General features: G+C 40.9%; 1 protein-coding gene across 1 annotated transcript; it reads left to right on the plus strand.

The window, feature by feature from the left end:
• The first annotated feature begins 7,305 nt into the window (after window positions 1-7,305).
• LOC114583122 (vomeronasal type-2 receptor 26-like) lies at window positions 7,306-9,654 on the plus strand. The gene is made up of 2 exons (XM_028704469.2): window positions 7,306-7,414; window positions 8,753-9,654. The coding sequence occupies exons 1-2, from the start codon at window positions 7,396-7,398 to the stop codon at window positions 9,652-9,654; spliced, it is 921 nt and encodes a 306-aa protein (XP_028560302.2). The 5' UTR covers window positions 7,306-7,395.
• Window positions 9,655-10,409: the final 755 nt, after the last annotated feature.

The raw sequence follows: 10,409 nt of genomic DNA on the forward strand, positions 1-10,409 counted from the left end.
AAACTTATGTCCACAACTACATTTTGCTCCTGAATATACATATATTTACTTTGCTGTATAAGTCATTTGCATTGCGTGGACAGGCGGAGTCCCCAGATCCCCCGCGGTCCCCCCGTCATGTGGAATAACGACTCGAGACAACGTGCTATGGGATTAAATTGGCCACAACTTTATTAAATTTCAAATGTGGGTAGACCTTGGCTCAGGCATTGGGCGTTCTCCCTCCCCAGTCCCCAGCCGGGGACCTAGGGAGCAACAGAGTTATCCAGTGGGGGGGGGGGGGTGGGCCGGCTCTGGAGAACATATGTTCAAGCAGAGATGGCCGCCCCCGTTACGCCGCCGCAGGGGAGAGCAATGACAACCTTTCGGCGCACGGCCAAAGCCTCCCTTCAGAAACCCCTTTAACGGGGAACCCTGGTATCGCCGCCGCAAAGAGGAAGATGGACTAAAGGATTCTGCCCAAGGCCTGATACCGCCAAAGTTGTGACGTTTTGCTACGGGAAAGGCGAAACCTGCCAATGCAGGGAAATTCCTTTCCAGCCCTTTAACAGCGACCTTACGTAGCAGCGCCCGCATACCTGTGAAGAAAAGTTAACCTGTGAAACCTGTGAAGAAAAGTTAACCTGCAAAAGAAGACATTAACTGAGGGTGGGTAGGGTGGGAGAAGCTCTGGAGCCAAGTGAGGATTCCCAGGTAAGATCCTCCCTCTATTGTGTGGGCAGGTAGTCCCTCCCCTACCTGGCCTGGTCTCCTTGGCAACGCTTCCCCCAGGTGGGATTGGGCAAATGACTGAGGTAGGCGGAGACCTCCAGGTATCCCACCTGAGGGAAGGCAAGGCCAAGCCTATGCTGTTGGAGCCACTCCAGATCTAGGGGCTGCACGCGTCCACGCAAAGGGCGCCCCCCGTTTTAAGCGGGGAGCGGTCATTATATCATCACATTCTGGCCTTTTGGGTTGCATCTTTTCCTCTAAATGCTACATCATTCTGTTAGAGTCCAGCTGAATAACTGAGAGAATGAATAGTATAATAGATCTAGAGAAAACAAGCTATATGGATAACATTGTCATGAATGTTATTATGTCCACTTCTTTCTACTCCTGTATATATTTTCATTGGAGTTGGCAAGTACTGCATAGGCGCTTGTTTAAGCAAGCATCCCTCAGAGAATTCTTGCAAGTAGAGCTGAGACAGACCCATGTCACCCAAAGTGCCTGTCCACCTTCATTCTACTAGTCCAGTCGCTCCACACTCTGGGTGACTGCTACTTGATTTCGGAGGAGAAATATCTAGCTTTGGTGCCTAGTGTACAGTTATTTAGCATCATGGGTGGTGCATCCCATTTCACTACTTGAGGTAAAATGGGAAGTGCTGCTGGTTCTGCCATTCGACCTGCTCTGTCACCTCCTTGGCCAGCATCGGCACCTATTTCCTGTAAGATCTCATAAGATCTCACCAACATGTCATGAGATATCTCACTCCCTGTGTGATCTCACAAGATTTTGGTAAAAACTCATGAGATCTCATCGGAAATTGGTGCCAATACTGGCTCTGCTTCTCTGCCAGTGGTGGTGACAGTGGTGGAGTTTGGGCATCCACAGGGGCACTGCCTCATGGGCTTCTGCTACCTGAGATGGCTGTTTCACCCCACTTCATGGGTGGGCTGCCCCTGGGTAGCAGTTGAGAGATCTTTCCCAAATGAGAGAGGAACACTACCTGTGTTCCATCCCCCATAATTGTTCATATAGAAGACATTGCTATCATAGTGAACAAGTTTCTTTTTCCTACAAAGGTTGTAGAACTTGTGTTTTAGCCCCTTGATCCCTCACAGAAAAGATACTACTAGGTTAACTCTACTTGGAGGTGAGAGTGGGGAGAATCAGTCAGCCACAGGAATTTGACCTTTGTACACAAAGAGGCACAAATGCAGAAATGCAGCTACAAAGGTCAGATAGTGATACCGACAGAAATAGTGGGAGTGCAATCTCCCCGATCTCGTGGACTCACAAGATTAACTGAGAAGCACAAAACTAACAGGAAGAGATGGTGGCGTTTTTCCTGTTGGGGGAAAAGGGGGCAGACCTCAGTTCCAGCAACTGTGTCATCAGAGGAGGACTGAAATTAGCTGAACTCCAACTGAGGCTTCTTAATTGACAAATAAATCTGAAATAATTAACTGCCGGAGTCATTTTGTGTGTGTGGGAGAGACCCAAGCCTGACATCCAAATTACTAGAAAGGATAAATACAGCCTAGTTTGGCAGATGATACTCAATGATATTCAGTGCCAGAAAAAAAGAGAGTTTTTCTATCATAGATAGATTAATGTCACCAAAATGATTATTTTTCCAAAAGTAAGCTTTCTATTTCAAACAATTCTACTTTGGATGTCATAAAATCTATTGCAAAATCTATTGCTGTACAAAACTTTTAGATTTGCTCAGAAAAAGAAACCCCGTAAAAACAAGCCAAATTTGTATTTTCCTGAAGAAGATGACTGGGGCCTATTCCAATTTAGTAACATATTATCTGTCAAATCACTTCCATCATACTATTCCTAATTTTCCAGACGGAATGGGATTAGAATCTAAAAGAAATGAGGGTTTCCATTTTCTGCTTTTCCATTATTGAAGCATAAATTTAGATTGAAGTTAAAACTACTCAATAAATTCACGCAGACCATTTATAACAATTGGAAACAAAGGGTGGCTAGCTTACCTCCTGCCCGATCACCATAAACCCCCTAGCATACCACCTTACTTTTCATAACTTTTGACGCAGGTCCCACCCCAACTTCCCTGGGACTGCTAAAGAACTGTGTGCCATGAGGCAAGGCAGAAGCAAGAAGCACCTATATCATCAGCTCCCAGTTGGCATGCAAGGACTCTGTCAATCTTCAGCTTATATAATGTGTCTGTTTTAATGTTCAAATTGCTCACCACTTTGGGTGCCTCAACAGAAAGGTGGCATATAAATCCAATTAATAATAAAAAAATCATATATAATATAAACTCCAGGTGTGTGTCAGGGTCTATAAACAGTCTCTCAGTTCACTTCATCATTTTCAGTTCTGGGGAATGCTCTCAAAATGTTTAAGCTGTGCTAAGTGGGTGAGGGCACTCATGATTAATTGTCTCAATTTTCTGGGTCAGCACTGCATTCTGCACATCAGTTAAGGTTTCAACAGAAGAGCAATATATGTTTGACAGAACTCCCCCCTCCTAAGTCCTCTAGAATATGTCAGGAGAAAACTTAACATCTCCACCAAACTTGCAAAGAGGGAAGGTTGCTGTTACCCCTAAGATCACGAAAAGGAGATCAATTTAACCATCCACACACCTTCAGGTCTCCCTGCCCAGTCAAGAAAATCAAATCATGATAGTACTGTATATCCAAATATATTTTACTAAGGCAAATTAATAATTGTCATAATATTAACAATAAGTAGGACAAACAAAATTGGAAAGGGATCTGTTAAAGAACATGGAGCCATAAACATGATAAAATTCCTCAGGCTGTGATTTTAAACTGGAGCATTCACACAATCATAGAATCATAGTGTTGGAAGGGACCCAAGGGTTATCCAGTCCAACCCCCTGCAATGCAGGAAACTCAGCTAAAGCATCCATGGTAGATGGCCATCCAACCTCTGCATAAAAACCTCCAAGGAAGGAGAGTCCATTCACATTATGTGAAATAGGAATCACAAGGGAACTGAATTGTAGTCCTGCACTTACTCAGCTATGTGCTACATATAATCTCTCAAAGAAGTATAGCAGCAAAATTTGGGGGGGGGGGACTTCCTAGTCAAGAATGATGCAACCTCAAAGGCCAACAGCACATTGGTGAAATAATAATTATTCTTATCACTCAGAAAATTACTGCTTTCTATCCTCTGGCCCACTGGAGATTCCAGAGCCTGTAAGCAAGATCAATAGTCAGCATTTGAAGAGAACTATAAAACCCTTGTGTTACTCTAAATTTGATCTAGGGATAGGCTGGGCTTTGGAAATAATAACATGTACATTCCATTCCTTTGAAATTGAGGGTTAAAGTTACAGTTTTGGTTTCTTTGCTCATGATGCATAAAGAAATCTGTATGTTGATTTCAAACACTCCTCTTTACCCAATGAAATGAGGATATACAAGAAATGCAGTGTTTGGGGACACAGACAGATAATATGATATTTCTAAACATACAACCAGGATCTCAGAGCACTGATTCCCTAACTAGACATGTGGTAAACCTGTTTAGCAACAATATCATTCAGCATTCAAGGATGTAGCAAAACTACTAACAGTCACATGCAAGGCTGCATTTGGAAGCATGGGAATCTATGTTTGGAGGCAAAATTTTCTCACCAGGATCATGCTAGTGATCGTGTTGCTGCTTGCACTGCTGTGTCATTCCGTATGTAAGACACATTCTATTAACTGCAGCATATTGGATGATCCAGTCCCTATTCCTCATGAATTTTACCAGCCAGGAAACCTTATCATTGGTGTCATTATTTCTCAGGTTGTCTTCCTCTATAACCATCTCAGTTTCATGGAACAGCCCACACAGATCTTGATTAACGAACCCATGTAAGGCAATATTATTTATCTCTTACCCAATTTTTAATATGTGCAGACCATTATTATTAAGGCATTCTGTTCTTTATTTACTTTCTAGTGTCACAAAAGTGACTTGGGTGCCTGCAGATGAGCAAGGACGAAGAATACCAAAAAAAAGTTGTAATTTTATTAAACAGCTGTTACTCTTATTACAGATCTGTGCCAAAGAACTACCAGCATATACTGGCCTTAGCATTTGCTGTCAAAGAGATCAATGAGAATCCCAACGTCTTATCAAATATATCTCTAGGATTCCACATCCTCAATAGTTACTACACTGCAAGGATGACGTATAAAGCTACCCTGAACCTTCACTCCACACAACATAGGTTTGTCCCCAACTTCATTTGTGACAATCAGAACAAGCTGATAGCTCTCATTGGAGGATGCATCTCTGAAATCTCTGCCAATATTGCCATCATTTCAGCAACCCGAAAGACTCCACAAGTAAGCTGTGTGCATGGGGATATGGAGATTTCACCTCTCTGGTACAGAATCTTTATTTCAGGAAATGGGTTCAGAGAAGGGTAATGAATCTAAAATGGATAATAATCCATTTAAGGGAAGTTTGAAAGAACTTTGAAGATTTAGTGTGCACCAGAATAGGCTAAGTGGAGAGAGTGTGAACAAAAAAATTCCTTCCAGTAGCACCTTAAAGACCAACTAAGTTAGTTCTTGGTATGAGCTTTCGTGTGCATGCACACTTCTTCAGATACATCTTCTTCATACATCTGAAGAAGTGTGCATGCACACGAAAGCTCATACCAAGAACTAACTTAGTTGGTCTTTAAGGTGCTACTGGAAGGAATTTTTTTGTTTTGACTATGGCAGACCAACACGGCTACCTATCTGTAACTGGAGAGAGTGTGGTCCTTCTCACATGACCCAAATAACTCCTGCACCTCTGTGATTCAATAATTAAGAATGATCTTGTCATCCTTTAAAAAAATGCTTATGCATTTGATTTCAGCTCACCTATGGATCATTTTTGCCACAACAAGGTACAAAACTTCTATTTCCATTTTTGTACCAGATGGTCCCAGATGAAACCTACCAGCATATAGGGGTTGCACGGTTACTTCAGCATTTTGGATGGACATGGATTGGGCTCGTGGCTGTGGACGATGACAAAGGAGACAGGTTTTTACAGGCAATTGTGCCAATGCTTTCCCAGAATGGCATCTGTTATGCATTCATAGTAAGAATACCAAAATGGAATTATGTGGATGAGATGGTGGACTATGGTTTACAGCATTCAGTAAATTATGCAATTGTCTTTGAGCAAAACCCCAGAGTATTTTTTATTTATGGAGAGCCTCCGTCCTTTCAGGTTTTGAGATTAATGCTACTTGTAGCACCCTTAATGGAATATCCACCTCTGGGTAAAGTATGGATTATTACATCCCACTGGGATTTTGCATCACTGTCTGTTCAGAAGAATTGGGAAATACAGACTTTCCATGGTTCCATATCCTTTACAGTTCATGCAAATAAGCTATTAGGATTCGAAAAGTTCATTCAGATGTTAAAACCTTTCTGGGCCAAAAAAGATGGTTTTATAAAGGACTTCTGGGAACAGGCATTTACTTGTTCATTCAAAGCCTCTAAGGAGCAGGAGGAAGAGGAGAAGAAAACCTGTACTGGAGAGGAGACACTGGAGAGCCTTCCTGGCATTCTGTTTGAAATGCACATGACTGGCCACAGCTACAATGTCTACAATGCTGTCTATGCTGTGGCACATGCTTTGCAGGCCATATACAAATTGAACTCCAAACACAGAAGATTGGGAGAGAGACGGACATTTCGGAACATGCAACTGTGGCAGGTAATTACACATCAATACTATTGTTTAAAAAGTAGCCTAGCTTTGGAACCAGAGGGAGAAGGAAGTGTAAGTTTGCATAAATCAGTTACATTAAAATGCATGCAGATTTCTTTTTGGTTAGAGGTAAGACTCTAGTGTTTTAAAACCAATGGCCATCCCTGGAATCAAATGGATGGACATGGCAGACAGAGGGAGCAAATCATTACATCTACTGTTCAAATATGACATACCTTTGTGAAGCTCCCTGAAATAATTTCAAAATTAACGCCATCTTTTGTTCCTCTTTTAACATAGATCCATCATTTTCTTAAGAGCATCTTATTTAATAACAGTGCTGGAGACATTGTGCGCTTTGACAGTAATCGAGAAATAGTTGCAGGTTTTGATGTTACAAACTGGTTGATGTTCTCCAATGGATCTGTTGTTAGAGTAAAAGTTGGAAGACTGGAACCTCAGGCTCCTTCTGGCAAGGAATTAACCATTCATGATGATCAAATTGAATGGCATCCAAGTTTTAATCAGGTGAAATTTACCAGCAAATACTTGAGTTTATATTGTAGTTCCTAGAAAACACCAGGGGATTAATTTGCTGTAGTGGACAGCCTTCTCTATTCATGTTGAATTCTGGAACATGCACAGAGCAGTCGTGGCTGATGCAGGTAGACATTCATACAGATGGCTCCTCACTGCACACATTTATCTCCCAAGCAGTGGGAAGAGTGATACAAAGCTGTGCCAAATGCTTTGTCCTCATTCCCCTATCACATGATTCAGATCAGATGGTAGTTGACTGATGAATGAGGAAAGCTAATCTCTTATTGCTCATCTTCCATCTATGATTCCCCTTAGGTGCTGCCTGTTTCTGTGTGCAATGACAACTGTTGCCCTGGCTATAGCAGGAAAAAGAAAGAGGGAGAGAAATTTTGTTGCTATGATTGTGTTCAGTGTCCAGAAGGGATGATCTCTGTCAAGAAGGGTAAGAAGCACAATGTATAGTGATACCAAAACATTTTCATAACACAACATAATGGTTATATTTGGAGAATGCATATGCCCTGAATACTTTTAAAATTTGCAATACAAATTTTATAGGTTGAAAGGGAGTATATAAATGTAATAATACATTAAAAAATACATTGTTGTCGCAACCCATAGGATCAAATATTGGATGAGTATTTCAGTGTATGTGGCCTGATGATGTGAACCGTTGCAGTGATGTGATGAGCAGCTTGCTCACTTGGTATGTGTCCTTCCTAGCTAATGAAGGACAATTATACAGAGGGTTGACTAGATGGATCTCAGGTGGGGTGAACATGTCTCTGTGTGATGGAATTGTTCCAATTGACCTTAACCTTATGGTGGTGCATCCATTTCTGTCAAAGCCCACCTTAGACCCTATAATGACTACTTTCTGGACATGAATATTATCATCTTGGGAATATGGTGAAGAAGGTGTGGTGGGGCAGATGGAGGAGTATCTCTAACCTACCTAAAGATTTATGTGCCGATAACAGCATGGTCCTTGTTCTATGGTGTCCTTGTCCCCAGTGTTGAGGCCCATGAAGCTGCTAGGACTGGTTATTAGGAGTTTGGGCAAAGTGTCATCAATATGCTAATGACACACAGCTGTATTTCTCCATAAAGTCTAATTCAGGATAAGCTGTATATGATCTGAACTATTTCCTTGGCAAAGTGTTGACAGTCCATAAAGTGAGATTGAACCCTGGGAAGAACAAAGCACTGTATGTACGTGATTCCCATATATGGGAGATTGGTCTATTCTGTATTCTGGATGGCTCACTCTGAAATAATAGGTTTGTCATTTAGGGGTGCTCCTGGGTCCAACTCTGGTAGCTTGAAAATTTGCAGCTGATATTTTAATTATCAATTTTCTTGGATAGGAATAATATGACCACAATTATTTATGCACTAGCAACCTCAATAGCTATTCCAATGTGCTCTATGTGGGGCTAACAGAAGTTCATTAGATGCTACAGGTGTTGTAAAATGTTGAGGCTAGACTTTTTATGGGGGCAGAATACCACCAACAAAAATATGCTTGTTAAAACTACAGACAGGAGTTTTAACAAGCATATTGTTAAAACTACAAAGTACTGCAAGAGTGTTTAAAATGATGATTTATCCCACTATCTCCTATGACAACCTTGCCATCCTGTGGAAATATGGAAGTCCCTTCTCCTAGAGTGATTCAAATGACTATAATAACACAAATGGAGAACTATCACTTGCTCTCAGAACTGACTGCTTTGGAAAGAAATTGGTCAACTTCTTCAACACTCTTCACTTTTTTCAGATATGGATGCCTGTATCAAATGTCCAGAAGACCAATATCCAAACAAGAGCCAAACTAAATGTATTGTTAAAGTTCTAAGTTTCCTCTCTTACCAAGAAGATTTAGGGATCATCTTAGCAATCTTGACTATTGCTTTTTCCTTGATCACCGTTTTAGTTCTTGGAATTTTTATGAAGCACAAAGAGACCCCAATAGTTAAAGCCAACAACCGGACCCTCACCTACATCCTGCTCATCTCCCTCCTCCTTTGCTTCCTCAGCTCTTTGCTCTTTATTGGGAAGCCTGGAAATGTGATCTGCCTTCTCAGACAAACAGTGTTTGCTTTCATATTCTCTGTGGCTCTTTCCAGCATTTTGGCAAAAACCATCACCGTGGTTATGGCATTTATGGCAACCAAGCCAGGTTCAAAAATGAGAAAATGGATAGGGAAAAGATTGACAAATTCTATCATCCTTTCCTGCTCCTTTCTTCAAGTTGCCATATGTACTCTTTGGTTAAGTACTTCCCCTCCTTTCCCAGACAAAGACATGCACTCAGCAAAGGCAGAAATCATACTAGAATGTAATGAAGGTTCAGCTACCATGTTTTATTGTGTCTTGGGCTATATGGGTTTCCTGGCCATCGTCAGCCTCATTGTGGCTTTCCTGGCTAGGAAATTACCTGACAGTTTCAATGAAACCAAATTTATCACTTTCAGCATGTTGGTGTTTTGCAGTGTATGGTTATCCTTTGTTCCAACCTACCTGAGCACCAAAGGAAAATACATGGTAGCTGTGGAAATCTTCTCCATCTTGTCTTCCAGTTCTGGGTTACTGTGTTGCATTTTTTCTCCTAAATGTTATGTCATTATTTTGAGACCTGAGCTAAACAACAAGGAGCAATTAATAAGGAAAATAAAATGAAAGCATATATCTATGACTTCATTCTGCTCCAAATCTATCATCTATATCTATCTATCTATCATCTATCTATCTATCTATCTATCTATCATCATCTATCTATCTATCTATCATCTATCATCTATCATCTATCATCTATCATCTATCTATCATCTATCATCTATCATCTATCTATCTATCTATCTCTCTATCTATCTATCATCTATCTATCTATCATCTATCATCTATCATCTATCATCTATCATCTATCTATCATCTATCATCTATCTATCTATCTATCTATCATCTATCATCTATCTATCTATCTATCTATCTATCTATCTATCATCTATCTATCATCTATCTATCTATCTATCTATCTATCTATCATCTATCATCTATCTATCTATCTATATCTATCTATCATCTATCACCTATCTATCTACCTATCATCTATCTATCTATGTATCTACCATCTATCTGTGAGGAGAACCTGAGCTTACAGGGTTAAACAGCTCAGAGTGTACGTCCTGCCTACTGTGGGGTGGGGGGAGATTCTGCGTCATTTCCAAGAGTCTCAACCCTTTGTTCTCTTTCGTTTTGAAGAGAGCGGACGTGTTTTTCACGATGCCGTGCACTGTATTAGACAATGGATAGTTTCTGCTGTAATAAAGCTGCTTTTAGTTATTAGTAAGCTCTGTGTGAGACTCTGTTTAACCACAGAAGGCAGCAGCTTTCTCTGACCGCTGCTGGACTCTGCTTTTGCTCGGAGCATTGGA

Source organism: Podarcis muralis, chromosome 13 (assembly GCF_964188315.1).
Source record: "Podarcis muralis chromosome 13, rPodMur119.hap1.1, whole genome shotgun sequence".
In the NCBI taxonomy this organism is placed as follows: Eukaryota; Metazoa; Chordata; class Lepidosauria; order Squamata; family Lacertidae; genus Podarcis; species Podarcis muralis.